This window comes from Canis lupus, chromosome 3 (genome assembly GCF_003254725.2).
Source record: "Canis lupus dingo isolate Sandy chromosome 3, ASM325472v2, whole genome shotgun sequence".
Lineage (NCBI taxonomy): Eukaryota > Metazoa > Chordata > Mammalia > Carnivora > Canidae > Canis > Canis lupus.
The window spans coordinates 40,614,719-40,641,208 of record NC_064245.1 but is presented as its reverse complement, the minus strand read 5'-3'; the positions used below and the strand labels follow the sequence as shown (position 1 = coordinate 40,641,208).

General features: G+C 43.1%; 1 protein-coding gene across 1 annotated transcript in view; it reads right to left on the bottom strand.

The window, feature by feature from the left end:
- Positions 1-26,490, bottom strand: part of ADAMTS17 (ADAM metallopeptidase with thrombospondin type 1 motif 17) — a 326,151-nt gene that overhangs the window by 265,141 nt on the left and 34,520 nt on the right. Inside the window, exon 4 of the mRNA XM_025436907.3 lies at positions 169-341. Within this exon, the coding sequence (XP_025292692.1) occupies positions 169-341 (173 nt within the window). The remainder of the gene's footprint in view (positions 1-168; positions 342-26,490) is intronic.

Below are 26,490 nucleotides of genomic sequence, written 5' to 3'. Positions count from 1 at the left end.
CTCCCATGGGATGCATCCCCTGACCCCCTCTGCTGAGGGGTCACGGGGCCGTGGGTGTCTCCATCCCCCAACCCAGCTTCCTCCTTAGCTGGGCAAAAGACAAGAACAGAGCACTCATCAAGGAGGAAGCAGAGCCTGCCTAGGTCAGGACCCCAACTCAAGACTCACCATGTTCATGACAGTGAGGATGAACCTCTGGGCAGCCTCTGCCCCGTGGTACTGCACCATGTCGGCATCAGCCACCACCAAGGTCTCCACTGTATGCTCGTTGGTGAGCTGGATGGCGTTCCTCCGCTCCCGCCAGTCCTGGGACTGCCTGCCCTTCCTTGGCTTCTTCTTTTCTAGAAAACAACAGAGATGTTCATGCAGTCCTTGGCATTTTGATTTCCAAGACCCTACAGTGAAGCAGCCTTCTACTGAGACTCTCACTGAGAATAGCCAGCCTCCAGTGGCCAGAAGCCGGACCTCCCCCATCATAGGGTCGGGGTGGGGGGAGGTGTCCTGAGCTCACTTCCTACAGGTAGAGCTGAGGCACATCGAAGCCCCAGGAGGCAAATGGGACTGAATATCAGGGAAGAGAAAACCTGTCGCATTAGAGGAAAGCAGACAGCAGTGCAAAGTCAGTGGAGGAAAAGGAAGCCTAGGCCCAGTGGGGAGAGATCAGAAAGCACCTCAGGTAAATGGCAGAGAACCAGCCAGACTTTCTGAAAGGGCTTTTCCCACTGCTGATAGCTGGGACCCAGGGAGGTGGCACTCTGGCCACTGTGTTGACAGTCATGAATGAGGAGTCATAAACATAAATAATCACAAAGCATCATTTCAAAGAAAAACAAAACATAATCAGAAAAGAAGATCACATGACACACATCACATGTGTGACACACACACATCAGCCAAGATGCAAGTGTGCCCTTTGGTTAACACAGGGAAGGGTCATCAGTAATCCTCTGCTGACTCTTTAGATAAACCGATTTCTCTATCAGATCTTACGTGGATCAGCAGGCCTCGTGATCAATTAGAGCCCAAATCAGAGTGTCTGGGTGCGCCAAGCTGCTGTGTGAGGGTGACCTAGACTTTGTTGGTAGAAACCCCTCTGACCAACACTAAAGGCTGATGCAAATGGCACCCATTTTCAGGACCCAAATGTATGTAAACAGAAAGGCACTTCCTAAACTTGGCAACTATTATAACCATTTTGAGCACTAGCCCCTATGGAGAGGACAAAAGTCACCTCTGCTACAATTTCCATGTAGGGAATGCAGCCTACGTAGCACATACTGGCTTCATAGTGTGACCTGATCACTCCAGAGCCAAAAAGCACACTGAAATAGCCTGAGGTATGGGTCATAATGGACAAACGAGAATACTCTGCACAATATAATTTACAATTATGAAAAACAAAAAGCAATCTAAGTATCCAACCACAGAGAAAGCCAGCCATGGCAAAACAAGTTTGTAGCCATGAAAGGCACGTTTGTGAAGATTATTTAGCGATGTAGACAGAAGCAGGACTAAATCTGTATATACAGTTAAGCTGTGATATTGCAAAGATTTAGCACACAAGTACCTTCAGGCTCTGAAAGAACATAAATATAAACAAACAAACAATCAAACAGAAGATAACCAACCAACCTAGGTAGAATGTAACTAAAACATGAGTGGTAGGGGATATGTGATCTTCATTTTCCTTTTTTTCCTCTGTATTTCCCAAGTGTAGACAATGAACTAGAATTTACTTTAAAAAAATGGTGAGTTTTAGAAAAACACAAATGTCACTTTTAAATTCTCCACAATACAGAAGGCATGGGGGAGCAACATGTCATCTAATTAGCCACCGAAATACAAAATGAAACACATGAATGTCTTGGCCCTGCAGGATGGTTCTCTCCTTGCCCAGAGCCAGGTCCACCTCCCACAAAGACTTCTAGGCTTCAGCAGTGGAATGAGGTAGGAGTCCATTTGAAGACAGAACGCAAGGCCTTACACGTGGGCAGAAAGAAAGATGCCACTTGTTGAGGTCTCTTTATAAACCTATACCCACTTTCAGCAACCACTTCATCTCTGACCACAAGGCAGGAGGAACACAGTGATTTCCAAATTCTGGGCTCTGGGTGCTTGCTTGCCACATACTTATTGCCTGGATCAGGTTGGCCTGTCCAACTCGGAATTTGTAAAAAAAAAAAAAAAAATATCCCTTGCACCTGGGTGGCTCAGTCGATTAAGCATCTGCCTTCAGCTCAGGTCATGATCTCAGGGTCCTGGGATCGAGCCCCACGTTGGGCTCCCTGTTCAGCTGGGGGTCTGCTTCTCCCTCTCCCTCACCTTCCTGTTTGTATACCGTCAAATAAAGAAAGAAAAACTTAAAAAAAAAAAACACACCCCAAAAAATCACCTTGCTCCCACTGCAACACAGTGGAAGTGAAGGGCTACCCAAGTAAGGGCTCTGCTGTCATGAGCACACCCACATTCTCCCAGGCAACTAGCCAGGAGCCACGTGGTGCTACAGCTCCAACTTCTATTCACATCTGCAGATGCTCAGCACTTGTTTTTGCAGTGTCCTGTTTTCAGGTTCTCATATATAAGGAGCTGTAGTTTTGGCAAGGCCCAGAGGACACATTAGCCATCTCTCTCTGGAAGATGGTGAACTTTGAACTTGTTTGAGCTGAGCAGTCTCTAAGAAAAGGAGCCCATTGCTCCCAGACCAAAGGGGCAAACTGCACCTGGACATTCAACATATCAAAATGCTGCATTGGGGGAGGGTGGCCGGATGGCTCAGTCAGTTAAGGGTCTGCCTTCAGCTCAGGATCTCAGGGTCTTGGGACCCACATTGGGCTCCCTGCTCAGTGGGGAGTCTGCTTCTCCCTCTCCCGCTGCCCCTCCCCCCTGCTCCGGCACACACACTCTCTCGCTCTTAAATCAATCAATCAATCAATCTCTCTCAAGTCAATCAATCAACCAATCTATCTTTAACAAAAGGTTGCACAGGCATCAGTCTTTCAAGTACACAGTACTTTCAAATACAAAGACCTGCCTTTCCCTCCCCAATGGACGGCAGAGAACTAATAAACAGTGTTGTCCAGGGGGAAATGCTGCAGGTTGACATGTGCCCTGAATACTAAATATCAGTAAAACACAATGGTCAGAAGCTCTGGTTGTATGTATGTATGTATGTATTTATTTATTTATTTATTTATTTATCCCTCCCTCCTTCTCTCTCTCTAGACTTTAAAGGATTTTCACTACGACTATCCCATGTGTTTCCTTCATGGTTCCCAGCCCCTGGCACATTTGGAATGGAGTAATATTCACTGAACAAATGCACGCATGGATGGATGAGTGAGTGGGTACGTGGAATCCCTGTTTCCCAATCACAAGCTGAAGTCAAGTGCTAGGCAGTGCTGGGTGATTTTAGCCCTAGAACCCAAGGCTTGCCTGGCTCGGCTCTGATTCCCCCCACCTGCTCTGCCTACACATGGCCAATGGGCTCCTCGCTGCCATCCGAATTTGAGGCACAATAGTAGGAGGACCCTAGAAAGCTCAGGAAAGGGTTCTGTGCTGAGCATGATGAAACTGATGCTGTGTGCTGCAGAACCCACACAGGAAGACAGGGCACAGCTCTTCTGAGTAGCCCTGTCTGGCAGTGGTCCTTCTGCTTGGAGGGTCTCTAGGTTGGTCAGGGCTCTTTAGCAGCTATGGCATAATTATCCCTCCCAGCTGCCCAGGGCCTGCTGTCCTGCTGTCTGCACTCCTCGCACTGAGTGCTGCTCATTGGGGCTGTCACACCAGAACCACACTAGGCTGGTTGGTGATGCAGAGACGTGCTCTAGTGCTCTGTCCTGTCCCTGCACTCAAGGGAAGAGGTGGGAAGCCTTGATTCAAACTCCTGCGGCCACATGGGTTTCAGGAATCCAGAATTTTCAGATTTTTGCAAAGCAATCTGGTATGCATGCCGAATATTGATTACCACTTTCAATGAGGTCTAGGGTAGCAAGCTGTTATCCAAAGGCACTACTATTTCTACAGTAAGATGAATTAAAGGGGTGAAGAAAGACACTTGGGAGCCTCACATCAGGGTAAGTCAGGGCTTCCACAAAATGAGTTTCAAAAATCCTGGGGCACCTGGGTGGCTCAGCGGTTAAGCATCTGCCTTTGGCTCAGGTCATGATCCTGGGGTCCTGGAATTGAGCCCCACATCAGGCTTACCATGGGGAGCCTGCTTCTCCCTCTGCCTGTGTCTCTGCCTCTCTCTCTGTGCCTCTCATGAATAAATAAAATTTAAAAAAAAAAATCCGGGATTTGGAATTGCAGATAAGAGACCAAGGACCTGTATTCCCTCTCCATGCCCATGTCCTTCTTGGGGGTTGTGGCAGAGGAGAACAGGAGGGTGGAGGGAAGCTTGCTTCTTCCCTACCCCTGTCATCAATCCCTCTGCCAGTAGCTCCACGGCCATCACTTCTGAGGGTCATTCCTTCCCTATGGCGAGAACAGTACCTTAATACATTTTGACCTTCAATTCCACAAACTGTGTACATACACCCTAACAATGTTTGTCAACACTATTTTTCATGGATTATATATAAGCATCTTGAAAAGTAAGAAGAAAAAGGCCAATTTCAGAATAACAAGGGTGCTGGATCCAGACCTCACTGGAGAGGTCAAAGCTCAAACTGGGCAGGTGTGCAGCCATCTGGAGGGCCCTCCACACTGGGCTCAGGAGTCTGCTGTCTCCAGCCACTGTGGGAATGAGGGAGATGGCCCTTACCACCCTGATGAGGACAGACCACGACCAGTGGGGCTCCAGGCCTTCTCCTGCTGTTACAGACACCAGGGATCATTCCAAGTCCACCCAGTGGTCTTGTTTGCCAGCACATTGCTGGAGTTGGGGATGACTTGGTAGATTTTCAACCTCTTGCTTTATACAATTTTTTTCTTACATTTAGTTTCCCTTTGCCCCCATTATCCATTAAAAAAGAAAATTCTAGGGGGCACCTGAGTGGCTCAGTGGTTGAGCATCTGCCTTTGGCTCAGGTCTGATTCTGGGATCTTGGGATCAAGTACCACATTAGGCTCCTTGCAGGCAGCCTGCTTCTCCCTCTGCCTGTGTCTCTGCCTCTGTCTCTCTCATGAATAAATAAATTAAATATTAAAAAGAAAAGAAAAGAAAAGAAAATTCTATGTATTTATGTATGATACCCCAAGTCTCTTTTTGGACCAAGAGGAGGAAGAGAAAAACACAAAGAAACTCAAAGGGCATTCTAAATGTGCTGCTTTTAGAATATTCACATTACTATTGATTCTAAGAATTTGAAGACTACTAAAAAGGCTGAACAAACACATAAACTGTCATTTTAGTTAGGAGTTTTGCTCTTGGCAAACTAAAAAAAAATCTCAATTGTGAATTATTAAGCTCTGTATGAAACAGATATTTCTTGAGTTTAAAAATAAAGAGTCTTTAGCTATTTACCAGGGAAAAACAACACATGGATCACAAAATATTTGGTGTGAGAGTTCAACAGCCAGAAGAATTACTCTGTGAGTCTACCAATGTCATTTCCAGGGAAGACCTCAGGTCACCTTTGTGCCAAGAGAGAGGAAAAACAAGCCCATGCCAGCTGTTGAGGCAAGTAGGAGAGAAAACAGACACAGTAGAGGATAGGGGGGCAGCTGCCCAAGGACATTGGGCCCTTCAAGATCTCGGACAGAGGGCATTTCAGGCCAAGAAGCTCAAAATGGGTGCTACTGCTGGGAATTAGGCCTGGGGTGTCCAACATGCTTACAGAGTTAAAGGAAAGATTTAGACTTAAACGTGTTGTCCTTCAAGCCAGAAATATAAGCTTTTCCCACACACCACATTCAAGGTCTAGATACACAAATGTCTGTACCAGGCACAAGGGTACAGTGGAAATGTAAGATTCTAGAACAGGATATTCACCTAGCCACACTGACCGCAGGTTTTCTCCAGCTCCCTTGAGGGACAGGGTAAAAAGGCAATCCCATCAGAAGCCCTTGGTGCCATCATGATACGCTACACAGAATTTGCCTGTGGTCAGAGGAAGGCCACCTGTGCTTCATTCTCACCTTGAGACACCAACTCAGTGATTTGCACCCAATCGTCCTGAGACCTTTCTAAGCCCTGTGGTGAGGAATCCCTTCCAGTACTAGCAGAGGGGTCTGCACAGGCACGATCATGGCAGTGTTGCCCCAGTGGTCAGAGGGAAGGGAGATCTGCACCTGGAGGGCCACAGAGTTGATGACAAGAATTCAAAACAGGGCTGTGGTTTGGGGCAGACCAGATGGTGTGCTTAGCTCAACCGGGAGCCACAATGGGATGTTGAGCAAGCTACAGACATTAAGCGTCATATGAATATTCATACTCATCACCCTGGTTTGTAGTGATTAAGTGAAATGCTCATTGAACACATACTACATTCCCCAGAATGTTCTGACTCTTCAATAAATGGCACCTTCATTATGATGAGGATTATGCTGGAGGTGGCAGGGGCAGTGACTTACTGGTCGAGGACACGGTTTTAAAGACAAAACACCTGGATTCCAATCCTGGCTGCTCAGCTGTTTTGTCTGACCTGTGATAAATCTCTCGCCCTCTATTTGTCTCATATGCTTTGTCAGTGAAGCAGAGAGCATCACGGTTCTTCTCTTACCAGGATGCTGTCCAGATCCCAGTTGGAGGCCTCAGCAGAGTGCTTGGCTCCATGGTAAGTGCTCAAGAAGGCGTAGCTTGACTACTGTCATTCTTCATGGAGACAGGACACAAGAGGGGCCTGTGGAGGCTACTGTGAGGGTGTCCCTGTTGACTGTGTGACCCAGGCAGGTTCCCTAAGTCCCCCTCTCAATGCTGATGAGGAGGAAACGCATGAGCCACAGAGAGCTCAGAAAGGCAGATGGCAGCCACAAGGGCACAGTCAATGGTGCAAACAGGAGGAGGTGGTGGAGGAAGCCAGCCCAGGCTCACCATCCCAGGAACACAACTGCCCACAGAGAAACCTTCTGAAACGGTAAAAGAGTCCTCCCAACCCATAATTTGGGTGCAGAGGATTTTGGTTTTTAAGATAAGATTCCCCCAAGGAATCCTTTCAGGTAGAACGTTCATTTTCACACCCTATTCCTATGGACACAAACAGCCCCAGGGCTGTCCAAGGACACTCTCTGGACAGTTGCTTCTAGGGAGCAGTCTTCCATCTGAAGGTTTTCGGATGGAATGCACCAGCCACCCATGAATACTGGGGACTGATAAAGTCACACCTGCCATGCCAGCATGAAGGAACACAGTCTCTGTGAAAGGGAGCTGTGTGCTCCCCTTGTCTATAGTTTAGGTCCCAATCACAGCCCCCAGGAGCTAGGCTATCACTCCTCATCAGGGACTGATGTGGGGGTGGTCAGCATGTCCACTGTGAGGGGCAACTGGGGTCTTCTGGTGGAGCTACCACCCCACAAGATGACATCCTCTGGGGTGGGACAGTGACAGATCTGGATCTCTTGGTTCAGTGCGAAATGCATCCCTTGCATGATTCTTTGACGGTTGACAGGTGAGTTTTTAGGAAACTCTGAGCTGCAAATCTGCTCATGCAAATGGGTCAAAGGTAGAATCTATAAAAATGGCCATTCCCTCAATTTCCACTGAAATAAGATCCAGTGCCAGTAGATGGAACACCGCATCAGGGACCCTAGGACAGGGAGTGACACAGATGCCAAGCACCCTCATGATTTACCTCTGAGTGTAAAAGATTTAAGGTGACTTACCCCCAAAATAGACAGACTGAAATTAGAGATATTAACAACCAGAGAAAAGAAAACACAAATATGCTTAACAGAGAAGGTCAGCATGGCAGCTCTGGTGATAAAAATCAGAGTCGTTACCCAACGCAAGGCGACAGGCACCCGGCTCTGAGGCCCACACTGTGTCAGTCACAAACTGTCATCATGCAAACCTCCAGAGGAGCAAGCTGAAGCACCAGAAAATTTGGCAAATTATCTAGCTCTGGGCCACCAACCCACTTGACTAGGAATCCAGGGCCAATGGTCTCACCCATCCATTCTGCCTTAGAATTTGGTTCTGAGTTTCCTGAAATCAGGAAAAACATTTTTTTTTTTTAAAGGTAAACATGCTTGCTGGTCAGTTTTCTCACCCTCCGCCAAGGGGCAATAGTATACCATTCCTCAGGGAAAGGCAGGTGTACCTAACACCGACCTCTAACAAAACACCAGTAGGACTTGACACAGGGGCCTCTTGGTGATGCTTGGGGCAGCATTTTCCACAATGTTTTATGGCAAATGTGATTGTGAATTCTGTTCCTCAAATCTGATAGGAAGCTTCTCTGACGCCAAAGAGCCTAAAATTAAACCCTCCACAAAAGGAACTCCAGCAAAAATTGCACTGTGTGCTTCAAGTTAGCCCTTCCATCCAGGGAGGGCCTGGCAGCCCACATAACATGGGGAGGGCATGAGTGGGGCAGAAGTTAGAAAGGAGAGTGACAAGTGCCCTGAGTTAGAAAGGACATGCAAGGTCATAGACGGTGACAGTGGCTTCTGGAATAAGAAGGGTGCTGTCTAGCAGGCAGGACCCACTCCTTCACCTCATGGCACAAGCCCCAAGAGGGGCCTCCCAGTAACCCCCAGGGCACCAGGGGTCTGCGGCTCCCTCAGCGTAGGCTGCCCAGGCTACCATGTAGGACACATGAATGGGTTTTTTTTCCCCCTGTACCTGCCACATAAAAAACTAATTCAAATCCAGAAAAACAAAAGTAATGGTGGGAACAGCAGAACCTCTCAGATCAGATCAAGCAGAAGACTGGAGTCCTGGGTCCACCAAGAGTGCCTGAGAGCACTTCTGTGGCCTGTTAAGGTGGGAGATCCTGTTGGCCAACCTCGAGGGGCTTGGAGTACTCCCCAAATCCCCTGCTTACCTCCAAACTCTGCAGCTATTAACATCCACTTTGCAATCTAACATGGGTCCAGGCTTGCCTGCTGGACTTGACAGTGAGCTCAGAAGCCCAAACATCACCTTCTGAACGCACCACAGTGCCTGCTGAGCATTGCCCAGAGTATAGTAGGAATTCAAGAATTATACTTAGTTGAATCAATGTTTTCAGACTCTTTGAAATTCCTCATTAATATCAAGATGAATTTCTAGGGTACTTCACACAAATGTCCTAGAATTACACTCTCCCATGAGGCACTTCCTCCACCTAAGGAGGTAGCAAAGCTGGTCATGAGAGGCTCACAGCTCCACCACCTGACAGAGCTAATTAGAATCTGCCCATGGGACACCTGGGTGGCTCAGTGGTTGAGCATCTGCCTTCGGCTCAGGTCATGATCCTGAGGTCCTGGGATTGTCCCACATGGGGCTCCCTGCATGGAGCCTACTTCTCCCTCTCCATGTCTCTGCCTCTCTGTCTCTCTCATGAATAAATAAATAAAATCTTAAACAAACAAAAAAGAATCAGGGGTGACCATGGGCAAGTTCCCTCATTAAGAGAGCAAGGTGATAATTATTCCTCTCCCCTAGGGCAGATGTAGGGAATAATGAAGGGATGCATGCTCAACCTCTAACACAGGGTCAGATATAGAATACCACATCCAAATCATGCTACTCGTCTGATTTCTACCCTTAGCATTACACTACTATTACTGTGGCTCACAATTAGGGTCTAAATACTCATTTTTAAACTTTGCCTGAAGCAAACAGGGAACTTTGGATGCCTTTACACTCTCTACAAGGCCTAGCTGCTCATGTTCTCCATCTATCAGCACCTCTCATCTAGACGCTCATCAACCAACTTCTTGCCTTTGAAATTCCTTACTGGGCAGAGGGCATGAGCAAACATCTCGAAGGTCATCCTCAACCATGCAAAAATAAATTAAAATAATATAGAAACAAGAGTTTCAAGAAGAGTGAGGGAGTAGCTTGTCCCTCCTGTTTGACATCCCAACTTACCCCTCCAACATTCCAGAGGGGGGAATATTGTAATCCCGAACATGACAGAACATAAAACATGACTGTACATGAAATCAGCTGTTGAAGCCGTGAAACATACATAACGTTTCACATAGGATAGAAGAATGAAAATCAAGTGGTTCTCATGAAAGCCTGGAAAACACCATGAGTCTGTCTCCTTGGGGGAGACACGTGTTGCTGCTGGGAGCAGGCTTTCCACACACAGACCCTCACCATCACACCACAAACCCTTTCGCAGGGCACCGATGCCACCACCACAACAGCATGGAAAACAGTGAGATGTATGGTTTCAACTGTATGTCCAATAGCCCCACTTTCCTAAAATAAGCAGCCATGGGGTATAATGAAAACGTCCTCAGTCTAGGAATTAGGAACTCTAGATATTCACCTGGGCCTGAACTGGATGCCTAAAAAGATGTCAGTTCACAGAAAGGTCTCTGTTTCCCATGTACTGGTAATTTGTCTCTTGTCTCTCAGCATCCTTTCTGCACTCTGCTCTGGGGCTGGAAGCCTGCAAACTACATTTCCCAGACTCCCTTGTTAGCTGACTTTCTGTTCAGCTCTGCCAACGAGGGCACCCGAGAGAGACCAGAGGGAGAGCCCACAGGGAGCATTGGCTCCTTGTGTTTTCAGCTCAGGATGGCACTGTTCTAGCAGAACTACTGGGCAATATGGCTCCAGCCTCCAGCTCTTGGGACATTCCCAGCCTAGCTCCCCTACCACCCTCAGAGGCACATCCATCGACATACCAGCTTTGGCTAAACCCCTTGGTGGTCCCAGACATGGACACTGATATAACCTATTCCATGTGAAATCCTTCTGTTAGAAACACTTAGCATGGTTTCCATTTTCTTGACTAGACACAAATGGGTATAGCCTAAAATGAAAGCGTCAGTCCTTAACCTACTTTTTAGATTTCATTCAAGCTTCAAGGATTCTTCCTCGTTCTGCAATTAAGGATTTGTTTTTTTCCTCCATGGGAGTATGAAGGTACTGGATGTGTACTTCCCCACTGCCATAAACAGGAATGCTGCCCTACACTCTAGTCACCATTTAAGAAAAACCAGTCACTAGGGGGCTCCAGGGAGGAAGCACCAACATCAGGGCATGCTATAGATTTCCCAAACAACCTCTCACAGCCACATCCAAGGACGTGGGGACAGTGCCACACAAACTGAGAGTCAACATGGGGAAAGTGCTGGAGGCGGAACCATGACCAGCCAGTGAGCCAGCAGTGGGTTTTCAGATGTAGTTTGAGAAATCTGCACCCACAGACTTATACACACCGTTCTTTGCCATAAAACCATCAGGCTCCCCAAAATTACTTTCTCATCACTTTTTTCTTCAACCAAAGCAAAAAGGGTCTGTTTCTAGAAAAGCTATCTTTTCCAACTGGAAATAATGGTTCCACGTGTGCAGAAGTGCTCCCAGCCAGGTGAACTTTCCGGCAGCTGCAGAAATCCAACATCCTTGAAAAATAATGGCCCTCTCTCTCTGTCTCTCCTTTTTTTTTTAATAGGAAAAAAATAACTTTTGCTCTCCAAGTATGAATTCTTTAAATAACTTCCCCCAAGGCCAAGTCATTTTCATAAAAGGCATTTTTTCATGTAAATTCCTTACAAAGAAAGGTGGAAAATAAGAGTTGTGTTTTGGGGGTTTCTTTTTGAGGGGGGATATTTTATTTTTTTGTGGTTAAGATCCCAAATGAAGAACTGATCAACCTTGGAATCCAAAATCAGTCCCTCCACTAGACAGAAGGTACGATCCACATCCTGGCCTTGGGACACAGCAGGGCCAGGGGCAGGAAACACACGCTGGCCCTGCTGGACCTTTTCGCCCATAGTCAGAGTCATGTAGATACCAAGTAGCCAAGTACCACTGCCTGCAGGTGAGGTGGAAAGGCACTTCTGCAGCCAATAAATGCTGACTGGGAACCTACTGTGTGCTAGGTACTGCCACCACATAGGTGACCCTCTAGAAGGAACAGATGTTAACCAAATGCACAGATAAATATATGAAAGTTTATAACTGGAATGCATGCTTGTAAGAAAGAATAGATAACGCTATGACAAAATACAGACGAGGTGGTTCCAATTCAGGCTAGGTTCTGTGGGGAAGTGACACACGGGACAAAATCAGAACAAAGGTTAATGTGGGGGTGGGGAGAGAAAGCTGGGGGCAGGCTAGGCAGTGGGAACAGCACAAGGGAGGCAAACAGCAGTTAAAAAGAATCAAATACCTTCAGGAGGTACTTAGAAGGTGACACCAACACTACTAGGGATATTTGCATGACTAAGAAAGAAGGGCCAGCAATGAGACACCTGGGTGGCTCACCAGTTGAGCCGCTCCTGGGCTCAGATCATGACCTTGGGGTCCTCCGATAGAGTCCCCTATCGGGCTCCCCATGGGGAACCTGCTTCTCTCTCCACCTATGTCTCTGCCTCTCTGTGTCTCTCATGAATAAATGAAGAAGAGAAGAAGAGAAGAAAAGAAGAGGAAGGAAGGAAGGAAGGAAGGAAGGAAGGAAGGAAGGAAGGAAGGAAGGAAGGAAGGAAGGAAGGAAGGAAGGAAGGAGAAGGAGAAGGAGAAGAAGAAGAGCCACCAAGGAGCCATCCTGTCCTGCTTTGAATGGTTGTGCTAATCAAGGAGTTAGGGACCACTGGTTCAGGGCCAGGTGTTTAAAAAAGCTCCGTGGGTTCTAGGCCAGTTAAATTTCAGGTGTTCTTGAAGCACCTAAGTGGAGAGGTGAAGCTGGTTGCTGAACATGCAGACTTGGATCTTAACAGCAAGGTGAGAGCACAGAGCGGCACTTAGGCATCAGTGGTCCCGGGCCAATCCTGCAGGGACCTCGAAACTGTATGGCTGGATGGAAGAGCTGGAACCAATATGGCAGCAGGCAAAAGTGGGGGCAGGGAACACATGAGGTGAAGGGAGACCAGGAGCCAAGAAAACAAAGTTTCAAAAGGGAGGGCTGCTCAGCATCCCCAATACAGGAGAGAACCAGGTCAAGAGACACTCAATACAACAAAAGAAGGGCACATGGGGGTCTTAGCAAGAGCTCTACCAGGGGAAGATGGTGGAAGGGGAGCTGAAACCAGAGCAGGAAGGGGTGAAAAATGGTGATGTTGGAGGGGTTGGGAGCAAAGAAACAGGGATACTTCTGGAATGTCTTAGAATAGAAGGACCACTTCCCTGAGATGACAAAATACCTGCACATCCAGTGGTGGAAAGCCAGGCCCATGGAAAACTGCCATCTCCTCTCAATTTCTCCTGCTCTTTTCCTCTCCTTGTGTTCACCAACGAGATTCCACAAACTCCCCACCGGGAAGAACAAAGCTCCTAATTTGCCCACCTTACACCAACTAAGAAAAGATGATCCAGTTCAACCCAGATCTGAATACTGGCCTTGCACTGGGTGCCCCTCTCAAGGGAGAGAGAAAAGCACATAAAACTTAACAGTCCTATAAACACCCCAAGAATGACAGAACCATCCAGGGGACAGCACAGAACTCTTAAGGAAAACTGGCTCTGGAGTAGAAGGGGTGGAGAAGCATATTCACTGTATCAGGAAAGGACAGAATTGCACCAACGTGGGAAACGCAGCAGGGAAAAGGGAAACTACTAGGTGGTACCATCTAGGAAGGGATCCATCTAGGAAGAGAATTCCAATAAGAATTCTTTAGACTGGCTGACACAGGGGATTCTGACGGTTAAGGCGGAATACTGCCATTTCTCGTTCACTTCACGTCCATCTGAAGCCTCATCTTACCCTCTATTAAATATTAAATGTACTTGCAAAAGATACTGTTATTCGTTTGCTAGGTTGGTCCTTACAAAGTGCCACAGACTGGGTGGTGCGAACAACAGAAATCAATTTCTTCACACTTCTGGAAGCTGGGGGTGTCAGCAGGGTGGGTTTCTCTTGAAGCCTCTCTCCTGGCCTTGCAGGGGGCCATCCTGTCCCTGTGTCTTCATAGGTCTTCCTCCTCCATACCCATCTATGTCCCAACTTCCTCTTGTTGGAAGGACACCAATCATATTGGTTTAGAGCCCACACTAATGACCTCATTCTAACTTAATCAGTTCTTTAAAGACCCACTTTCCAAATGCAGTCATATTCTGATATGCTGGAGATTAGGACTTTGCCACATGCATGGCAGGGAGACAACAATTCAGTCCATAATGAAAGATATCCATCTTCCTTCCTGCCCTAGGAAGTGTGGATTGGGAAGGTCACACCCCTGTGTGACTTGGTGTGTGTATAACCATACAGTCAGGACAATATGGCAATTCCTGGAAAGGAACAATCCTTGCCGGAGTCTGTCGAGATGCATTTGGCAAATTTGAAAAATTGTTTTATGCAAGTGCTTGGCATGATCACATGCTTTAAGACTTGCTGAAAGTGTATATACAAGCCTACTGGTGTCTGACAGTTTTATCTTCTAAATTGATGGAAGATTTAAAAAAAAGAACATTCCCCAAACACACAGCTTGGGGGAAGAAATTAATTAACCTGCTCATGTTTCAACCAGAGCAAGACAGGACAAACAAAAGCCTGTAAAGAAATCGACTTTTCTTCTGCACCTGGAGTCCCCCGTTGGAATCTTGGGTATTGTTCCTTTTGACAGGTGGTCTTTCATCTTTGACAAGGAAGTACAAGAAACTTTAGACACCTCAGAAATTTCTTCACCTTTGCAAGGAGGGCAGGCCATTCTATAGATTTGGAACTTAAACGCAAAACTAAAATAAAGCTAAAGGCTCTCCTTCTACCCCTCCCCCAATAGCACTCAGCACACCCTGGTGTGGTTAGACATCTCCTCAGGCTTCTGGGTTTTGAGGGACTCCTCTCCCATACCCCTACAGCACTCAGCACACTATAGAATGTTTGGTTGGACATCTCCCCAGCTTCTGGGCTTTGAGGTTGGAGACTGCCCACCTCTGTATCTCCACCCTGAGGAGGGCCACCTGGTACACAGGCAGTCTTCAGTGACTATTCTGGAATGTGTACAGGAATGAGAGAATGAAGTGAATGAACAATGGATCAAACAATGCTTTCGCCTTCTTTTTATGGCTTAGAAGAAGAAAAAAATCTCCTTGGCCTTTGTAGAGCTCTTGGATGTCAGGGATTCTTTCAAATGTATTAAATTCCCACATATTTCCAGAACAGCTTGCAATAAGACATCATTCACTCCTCTAAAGGCCTCTTAAGTTTCACAGAAGCCCCAGATGTCTCCTAACACATGGAGAAAGAGCTCAGAACACCTGACTTACAGGCCTAGAGGTGGGAAAACAAGTCCAAGTACTCTTCTTTTGGCCTAGAACCAGTCACCAGACTGCTCATCTTTCCCAAACGAAGAGCCCTTTCCCGGATGCTCAGGACACTCCAGGACAAAAGGACCTGCTCTTCTTGCACATTTTCCTGAGCATGGCCGTGGTTCTTCTGACACCAGGGTGATTCTTAGTAATGGGGCTCTGACTCACAACCTTCCAATGCCTCTACCAGGTCACTAGCAGGTGAGTTGTTCCCTTACAGTCAGGTCAACCACTTCTTGGACTTCCACATGCAAAGCAGCCTTGTGCTCTACCAGGATGAGCAAACCAGCCAAGCAGTGGAGGGGGTAGAAACCTCTGTTAGGTCAACTGACAAATTCACTAGAACAGCCTCCTCTGTTGTCCTCTGGCTTCCTCTGAAATCCAAGGAGGCCACCACATTATCACAATGGCCTTCATGAAGCATCTCATCTCTTCTCCACATTCTGGCCTCTGAACATATTATGACTCTAGCTAACCAAGTCATGGGACTAACTTGTACTTATAATTTCAATGCCACTTTCTCAAAGAGGCTTTCCTTGGACCCCTTCATCTAAGTCACATAGTACATTTTTATTTTCCTTGGACCACTAACCAAATTTAGTAATTATTTAATTGTGCTGTGTTTAGTATTAGTCTCTTCCTGGGGCACCTGGGTGGCTCAGTCAGTTAGGCATGCAACTCTTGGTTTCGGCTCAGGTCATGATCTCAGTTGTGAGATTGAGCCCCACGCTGGACGTGGAGCCTGGCTAGAATTTTCTCTGTCCCTCTGTCTCTCCCTCACCCTACCCCCTAAAAGTAGATTTAATATATATGTAAATGTATGTATTTATATGTGTAATATGTAACATATAAATATATATATACATATTTTTATAGATACATATTAGTCTCTTCCCCTAGACAGGAAGATCAATGAGAAAAGGAACTATGTCAGTTTATTCATTACTTATACATAGCCCTTAGCACATAGTAGCTGTTCAACAAATAATGTTAGAATAAGCAATCAATAGAGGAAATGAATATTACACATTTGTACTACTATGGTAAATAGTTTCTAAATTTTATCACCTTTTAATTGTGTTCAATGTTTAAATCTTTACCCATGCTTTTAAAGTAATCTCTTGAGTATCATTTCTGAGTCTTTGTCATTGAATAGAGGATTTTAATGCCTTGAAATTTATTGTAAAAATTATAATGTTTGAACTGTCATACTTTTAGTTCCTTTTTCCTCTTCATTTTCCTATGTGAACCATAGTTCATTAAGTTTATCACCTCTAGTATTAAGTATGCAATTCTATTAATAAGTTATCTTTAAAATCTTAAGAAACATTCTTTATGTAGCTTTCTGATTATCAATGTCAACATATAATTTTGGCTTTCCCTTTTGTACAAAAAAAGAATTTAGTCTCTTCTTTTTCCTCCCATAGTCCATCTCTCAGATTTGTAAATATTTCTTATACTTGAGGTACAGATTATTAAAGTATTATATATTTTTATCTTGATTTTTATAACAGTTTTGTTGAGATATAATTCATGCACCATAAAATTCACCCATTTTGAGTATATAACTCAATGGTTTTACAATCACCACCACAATAATAGGACATTTTCATTACCCAAAATGAAACTGCATATCCTTTGGCAATCTCTCCCCATGTCTCTCTTCCTTCCCTAACCCTAGCCTCAGGAAATCACTAATCTACTTTCTGTCTTCATACATTTGTCTAATTCTAAACATTCCATACAGACAGAATCCTAAGATATGTGGTCCTCTGTCTCGTTTCTTTTACTTACAATAATGTTTTCAAGGTTCATTTATACTGTAGCATGTATCAGTACTCCGTTTCTTTTTTTTTTTCTGATTATATTTATTTTAATAATAAATTTATTTTTTATTGGTGTTCAATTTGCCAACATAGAGAATAACACCCAGTGTCCATTTCTTTTTATTGCTAAATAAGATTCCAATTGCATGAATGTACCACATTTTATTTACCCATTCATTAGCTGACAGATATTTGGGCTGTTTCCACTTTTTGGCTATTGTGAATAATGCTGCTATGAACATTCACGCAGAGGCTTTTGTTTTTCTGTGGACAAATGTCTTCATTTCTCTTGGGTCCATATGCAGAAGTGGAATTGCTATATCATATGGTATCTCTATGCTTAAACTTTTGAGGAACTGCCAGGCTGTTTTCCAGAGTGGCTGCACCGTTTTATATCCCTAGCAGTAGTGATGAAGATTCTAATTTCTCTATGTTCCCACCAATACTTATTATTGTCAATCTTTTTATTAGAATCATGCACAAGTGTGAATGGTATCTCAATATGGTTTTAATTTGCATTTCCCTGATGTCCAATGATGCTGAGTATCTTTTCATGTACTTATTGAACATTTATATATCTTTTTTTGTTTTGTTTTTTTTTGTATATCTTCTTTGAAGAACTATATATTCTAGTCCTTTTCGTTGGTTGCTTGGGTTTTTTTAATAGCATTTCTCAGGAATCACTGCCTGATCCAAGGGAATAAAAATTTATACCTATATTTTATCCTAAAAGCATGACAGTTTTTGCTCTCACACAGGTCTTCGATATTCTCTTGATTTTTCAATTATTGCATTTCATGTGCAACTATATTTACATCAGTTAGTTAAGCTTAACTCTATCTTAAGCCAGGTTCAATTATCAACATCAACTCTTTATATTATGACTTCCCTATGTCCAGTCTCTTAATTTTACTTTAGCTCAATCATCTGCAATTTATCTTCAGGGAATTCTTCCTGGGAGAAGGACAAGTAGGGTATACAGTTTCTAAACTCTCACCTTCAGTTGCCCTCACACTTGATTCACAACTTGTCTGAGTGTCACATTCTTAGGGCACAACCATTTCTCGACCCAACACTGCCATCTTGGCTCTACTGTTTTCTGGGACTTAGTATCTTAGACAACTCTGAGGCCTGCCAGATTTTTGTTTCTCTTGAGTAATCTATTTTTTTTTTTTTTTAAATGAGAGGGGTGGGGGGAGAGAGAGCGTGCGCGAGCACAAGAGCAAGTGAGCATGAGTATGAAAAGGAAGGAAAGGAACAGAGGGAGAAAGAGAAAATCTCTAGGCAGGCTCCACACTCAGCATGGAGCCCAACATGCGGCTCGACTCACGTCTCTGAGATCATGACCTTAGCTAAAATCAAGAGTCAGGTGCTTAACCAACAAGGCCACCCAGGCACCTCACTGAGTCACCTACTTTGTCTGCTTAAGAATAGTACAACTTTTATTGTGACTCTTGTTAATTCACAAATTTTGCAAGGATAAATAACCTGGGTCTATGTATATTAATTTTGACTAGAACACAGAAAGACTTTTAACCTATAACTAAGTTGTTTTGTTTTGTTTTTTAATCTTCTGGAAAGCATTCATTATACATCTTTGATCAGTGCTCCCATTCTAACTTGGGGGGTGGGGGGAAGGCCCACAGGATTCCTTCTCCAGAGATACTTAACTTGGGTTTCCATCTTCTACAACCCATTTCCATCACTTTCTTTCTCACTGCTTTCTTTCCTTTGTGTCCCAAGGAAGCATCTCACATTTATTCTCTGTATCACTATTTCAAATGGGTGATGTCATTTCTGCCCTATACTGCCTCCTTCCTGGTTTTTAATTTTGCTATAGCAAACTTTAGCTTTATAAGCTTTCAGTACCTTACTAGCTCCTTTTTAAGGCTATTGTTTTTACATCTCATTCTGTAGTCCTTATGACTTTTGCTTCTTGAAAGCCCTATCTTTCTGCATCCCATTTAGACACTGGTTTTCTAAGATTTACTCTGGTCCCTGAAATAAATCCTTTCTGCATAGCCAGTCCTGCCAGACTGTGGTAGGATCTTAATCTCCACAGACACTGGTATACCACATGTTCTGAACTGATGGGACACTTAAATTTGGATTGACAGGCCTCCTCCTGTCTACAGGGCAATGCTACACGCAAATTATCAGCAACATACACCTCTTCCTGCAGGGATGTCCTGGAGTTGGCCATGGAACGGCTATAAAACAATAGCTAATGCCAAACCAAGAAGGATAGCTGACCAGTTTCCTAAGTATCCCAAATCCTCTGAATGTCAGAGCCAAGGAAAAATGAATGGAAATGGGAAAATATTTTCTCTTGCCCTCTTTTGGACGGCCACTCTGACTGCCCTTGGCAATTTGGGCTCATCATCCTTTACAGTCAATGGAAGGTCCTCACCGATTTCAACAATAAATTGCCTATTTCCTTCATTTTTCTAAATGTGTTTTTGTTCTTTTCTATCTTCAGAGGGGCTTTAGTGGGAAGCACTGCTTATTACGTCCAGTGTTAAACCCAAGGTCACGCTACAAGCACACTCTGTAATACCCTAGTCATCCAGAGGTTAGTAAGAGAGCATTTCCATGGCCTCCTAATCTGAACGTGCCATCATATCCAAGGGGATTTATTTTAATCTGCTGCCACTGCAGATTATAGCACACTAATTTGTGGTGTAGCCCTTACAAGAAGCTTAAAAAGTCCTAAGTCCAATAGCCTTAGCATTCAATTCCTGGAAGACAACACTGCCACGTGAATTTCCAGATGCTGGCAACATGTTGGAGCCAGAAATGCCCCGGTACCTCCTCAGGACATTTAGAGCAGTCACATGTGCTCTTTCTTCATGGTTCTATTTTATCCTATCTCTTAGAGACTGGATAGCCTCTTCACAGCCGCTCTCCCTTGCCTCCATGTCCTTTCCACCCAAATTTATTGCACATTCCTTTTGAGTCAGGCTCATATCACTTCTGCTGTGATCCTGGCACATCTGAGCCAACTATCCACTGCATAAGACTGGCTGGCACCAAGTGGCCCTAGGGCCAACCTGTTGCAAAAGGGTGTCTCCCTCTGTGAAGTACACAGTCCTTTTCTCTCTGATGTGATTCCAGTTATTGTATCCCTGGAAATCACACTGATTTTCTCTTGCAGAAGCCTGTAAGAGCAGACCAACATAAAGTCACCAGTCCGGCTAGCAATCTTCCAGGGCTAAATTCTGCCACCGTGGAATCCTGACCACTGTCAGCAGGACTCTGACCTGTAGTGACCACCCTGTGTCATCAGTCAGCACAGTGGTCTGGGATTAGCTCCAGATACACCTTCTGTCTACAATCATGTCTGCCTACACATCCCAAGCAGGAGCCTCAGACAGGGCACAGGAGCCACATGAGCTCACCACTTGTGGCCAGTCCTACTGTAGGTCAATCCACTCCTTGCCTGGGCCTCGCCCAAGAGAAGATAAAAGTCCAGCCAGGGAAATCCACAAGTCAGCTGCTTAATGCCATGACCAAGCTGCTTCCCAACTCTGGGAATGGCACCAGTGAGTTTTCTTCCTGGTATGCCCTCTTCTCAGGGCCAGTTATCCTGGTCAGCAGGAGAAAAAGACCACACTCCCCATCACATCCAATGGAGGGCCTCTCTCACTCAGAAATCTTTAGGGAATATTTGATCATAGACTGTACTTCCAGAAGATCCACTTCAATGCTGCCTAAATTAAGTCATCACCTTCACTAGCACACTGCCATGGGCAAACTAGCTTCAGATTTATGATACTTCAAGTTCCTGACTAGAAGAGCCAATTTTATGACAACATTGGTTCCCAACCTGGCCACTTTTCTCTTTCAGTCCATGAGCTGCTAGAAATAGGTACTTGTGTCCCACTTCTGAAAAGAGAGTATGAGGAGCTCACTGGGGAAAACTATTTAAAAAAAAGTTTGAAAATTTCTGGAAATTTTCTTAAGAGCATACAAGAAATAAAGAAATGTTTATTCAAGAGCATCTACTATACCACAGTAGGGAGAACAAGAGTGTGGCTTCTGAGCCACCACTCAATTCCTCCCATCTTAACTCTGCTTGATGAAAACTCCATTCTAGATGAATGAGACCAAGAAAATGGGCTCTTCTTCCCCTTAGCTGCCAACCAAGGTGTATGGTACTTTACCAGGAGGGGTAGGACACCAGCATTTCTCATCCCCTCCAAGTCCAAACTGAAGAATCTAATCTCCTAATAAGTGCATCCAAAAGGTCAGATCTCCCTTCTTTCACCTAGTCCCCACTACCAAGAAGACGGTTCTATCCCAGGAAAATTCTGATGGCACCAATCACCTTCATATCAGCTTGCTCATAAGGCATATATTCCATGCCAGGAAAGGCAAGCTCAGAAGACCAGATACTACCAAGCCTACCAACTACCCAGAGTAGTGGCTCTGAGATTTTTCCCAGAGACAAAGATAGTATGCTTTCCCCCAGAAAACTGGTGTTATTTGAAACAGAGTGTAGGAAGGTTCAAATCTAAGGGCATTCTCCAGAAACAATGGAGATTTTAGTGGTAAGCAAATATGAGGCTGAAAACTCCTCTTAATTAAGAGCATAAGCTAAATGATAGGCCAGCTACTTCATCAGAGAGAACTGAGAGAAAAAAGACAGGTAAGCCTTCCTGGGGCTAGAACAAATCTCAAAGGCTTGCCACAAAAATGACCCCTAGCTGAATTTAGTTAGATCAAACTTGGAGCAATATATGTCCTAGGGTACTGTTGAAAATAATAGAGTTATCAGCCAGCAATTAGTGAAGCCTACCACCTGGACATGATATCAAATGAGGCAGACAGCTTAATAGAAAGATCAGGGGAAAAGAAAGTCAGACAGCCCTGATCAAACCACTGTCATCTCAGAGTGACTGTACACATGCTCCTTCTGAGGAGCAAAACTAAAAGCTTCACTATGCATAAGAAAAAAGACATCACCAAAATAGTATGAGTCACTAACAAAAAAATAAGCAATAACAAAAGCAAGCCCTGAAAAAAGGAACAGGGGAATCAGTATCTAGGTTCCTACAATTATTACCTAAAATGTACAGTTTTTAACAAAAGAGAGAGAGACATACAAAGAACAGTTAAGTGTGACCCATACATAAGAAAAAAGGCAGGCAATAGAAACTCTTTGTGAAAGAGCCCAGATGAAAGAAATAAAAAGTAGACACAGAGCAGACACAATAAAAAGACTCAAAGAAGGGTACCTGAGTGGCTCAGTCAGTTAACTCTCGATTTTGGCTCTGGTCATGATCTCAGAGTCATGAGATCAAACCCTATGTTGGGCTCTGCACTCAGCAGGGAGACTGCTTCTCTCCCTCTCCCTCCTACCCTCCTCCTGCTCACACATTCTACCTCTCTCTACCTCTAAAATAAATAAATCTTCAAAAAAAAAATGGTCAAACTAAATGAAACCATGCTTAAAGAAGTAAAGAAAGCTATGATGACTGTCTCATCAAATAGAGAATATCAATAAAGACAAATTATTTTTGTTAAGAACCAAATTAAAATTCTGGATTTAAAAAGTACAATAACCAAAATGAAAATTTCACTACAAGGACTAAAATACAGATTTTAACTGGCAGAATAATCAGAAAATTTAAGGATATTTTGGTAGAGATTGTATAACCTGAAGAACAGGGAAAAAGTGAACACAGCCTCAAGAGAATATGGGATAACATTAAGCATATCCACATACATGTAATGGGAATACCAGAAGGAAAGGAGAAAGTGAAAGGAATAAAAAAAAAAAAATATTTGCATAATGATTGAAAAATTGCCAAGCATGATGAAAACCATGAATTGATACACCCATGAAGCCCAACAAACTCCAAGTAGAATAAAAATAGAAATCCACATCCAGACATATCATAGTGAAAATGATGAAAGTAAAAATAAACAAATAAATAAATAAAATCTTGAAAGCAGCAACAGAAAACTGGTCATGTATAAGATTTCAATAAAATTAACAGCTCATTTCTCATCAGAATCAATAAAGGCCAGAGACAGCAGAATGACATGTTCAAAATGCTGACAGAATAAACTGTCAACTAATAATCTTATATTCAGCAAAACTATCTTTCAAAAATAACAGCAAAATACACTCTCTAGTAAACATTAATAGAGAATTTGTTCCTAACAGACTCGCATTGCAACAAATACTAAAGAAGTTTCTTCAAACTGAAAATAAGTGACTCCAGATGATAATTCAAATCAAGACACTCAGAAAAGAGTAAAGCTGTAATTATAAGAAACACATAACTACATATTTCTTCCCCTTCCCTTAACCAATTTAAAAAGACATTGTATAAAACATTATTTAGATAGTTATATTCTCAGGCCTTTCACATACAGAAATATAACGTTTGACAATCACAGCATAAAAAACTTGAGTGACAGCAAAGTTGTGTTGGGGTAAGGAAATGATATCAGATAGTAACTCCAATCCACAGAAACAAATGAAGGAGAATCAGGAATGGTGAATAAGAAGGTTGATATAACAAACTGTCTACCTAGACTTAATCAACTTTCTCCGCTCCTTTTTAACACAGAGAACTATATGAAGAATTAGATAAATTAAGATAAATTATGCAAAGACAATGTATTGTTGGGTTTGTGATATGTATGTAGTATGTAAATATATAATATATTGTGATATATATGTAATTATTATATATATCTGGCACAAAAAGGGTAGAAGACAATAGAGCTATATGGAAATAACATTTCTGTATCTCACTATAATTAGGTTAGTGAATCTAAAACAGCTTCTGGTAAAATGTATATGATAATTTCTACAACAACCATTAGGAAAATAACTTAAAAATGCATAGTGAAATAGTGAAAATATTTAAAATGCAATGCTAGCAGATATTCACTTAATAAAAAAAAGGAGAAATACAGGAACAAAAGGACAATATGTAGAAAATATTAATATGGTAGACAGAAATCTAACTATATTAACACTAACATTAGAACAAATTTCAAAAATCCAACTAAATGCAGTAAGTGAAAGACATATTTTAAATAATACAAATAGGTTAACAGTAAAAGAATGAAAATAATATGACATGCAAACAGCAACCATAAGAAAGCAGGAATGGCTATAGCAATACCAGGCAAATTAGACATTTATTATTTTTTTTTAATTTTTATTTTTAAAAAAATTTTTATTTATTTATGATAGTCACACAGAGAGAGAGAGAGAGGCAGAGACACAGGCAGAGGGAGAAGCAGGCTCCATGCACCAGGAGCCCGACATGGGATTCGATCCTGGGTCTCCAGGATCGCACCCTGGGCCAAAGGCAGGCGCCAAACCGCTGCGCCACCCAGGGATCCCCAAATTAGACATTTAAATATAAAATATTGCTAGAGATAAATAAGGACATTTTATAATGATAAACCGTCAATTTATCCGGAAGACAAAACAATTATAAACATATGTGTACCTAACAGAGCTGCTCAATATGTGAAGCAAAAACAAAAAGAATTAAAGGGAGAAACAGACAATTCAACAATAATAACCTGGAGACTTCAAAAACAGTAACTAAACCTTTACGTTAAGACCCTAGAAGGGCAAACAAAATCCAAAGGAAGCAGAAAAGAAGAAATAACAAAAATTAGAGAAACAAAATAATGCAATAAAGAACAGGAAAACAGGGGCACCTGGGCTAGGGATTGAGCATCTGCCTTTGGCTCAGGTTGTGATCCCAGGGTCCTGGGATCGAGTCCCATGCTGGGCTCCCTGCAGGGAGCCTGCCTTTCCCTCTACCTATGTCTCTGCCTCTCTCTATGTGTCTCTCATGAATAAATAAATACAATCTTAAAAAAAAAAAAAAAGAAAAAGAAAAACAAGAGATAAAAATCAACTAAACCAAAAGTTGGTTCCTTGAAAAGCTTGACAAAATTGACAAACTTTAGGGGCGCCTGAGTGTCTTACTCAGTGGAGTGTTCAACTCTTGATTTCACCTTGGGTCATGATCTCAGGGTCATGAGATCGAGCCCTGAGTCAGGCTCTGCACTTGGTGTGAAGTCTGCTCGGGATTCTCTCTCTCCTCTCCCTCTGCCCTTCCTGCCATGCTCTCTCACTCAAATAAATAAATTAAATATTTTTTAGAGAAATTGGCAAACTTTAGCCACAGTGGCCAAGGTGGGGGGGGGGATCTAAATTATTATATCATGTATGAAAGAGGGAACATTACTACTTATCTTACAGAAAAACAGAATATATGTAAAGGAATTATAAAGGAATACTATGAATAACTTTATGCCAACAAATTAAATAATGTAGAGGAAATGGACAAATTCCTAGAAGGAAAAAACCTACAAAAACTGACTCATGAAGAAATACACAATCTGAAGAGACCTATTCACTTAAGAAAGTGAATTTGTAATTTAAAAACTACCCACAAAGCAAAGCCAGACAAAGATGGCTTACTGGTGAATTCTGCCAAACACTGAAACAGAAATTGATAACAATTCTTCACAAACTCTACCAAAAAATAGAAAAGAAAGGCACACTTCCAAATGCCTTAGATGAGGCAGTATTACCCTGATACCAAAACCAGATAAAGACATGATAAGGAAAGAGCAGTACAGACCAATATCTCTTATGAAGATAAATGCAAATGGTCTCAACAAAATACTAGTACACTGAATCCAGCAATATATAAAAAGGAATATAAGTCCTGACAAATTGGGATTTTATTTATTCCCAAGAATGCAAAATTTATTTAACATCCAAAAATAAAAAAGTAATACAATGCAGTATCTATAAAAACACATAATCACCTCAATAGAGGCAGAAAAAACATTTGACAAAACTGAACAGCCCTTCATGATAGACAACATCAACCACAGTAAAAACAAAAACAAAAACAAAAACACTCAGGGATGCTTGGGTGGCTCAGCAGTTGAGCATCTGCCTTCGGCTCTGGGAATGATCCCAGAGTGCCAGGATTAAGTTCCACATCGGGCCGCCTTGAGGGATCCTGCTTCTCCCTCTGCCTGTGCCTCTGCCTCTCCGTGTCTCTCATTTATAAATAAATAAAATCTTTTTAAAAAAAAATTCAACAAACTAGAAGTAAAGGAAAGTCCTCAACATGAAAAAGTGTATCTACAAGAAACCCATAACTGACATCATTCTCAATGGTGAAAGACTGAATGCTTTCTCTTTAAGATCAGGAACAAGAAAAGGATGTTCTTTCTTGATATTTCTATTCAGGATTGTGTTGAAGGGTCTAGCCAGGACAATCAGACAAGAAAAAGAAATAAAAGGCTATTTTGGATATAGAAAAGGAGGAAGTAAAGCTGTCTCTATTCACAGATGGCATGACCTAATACATA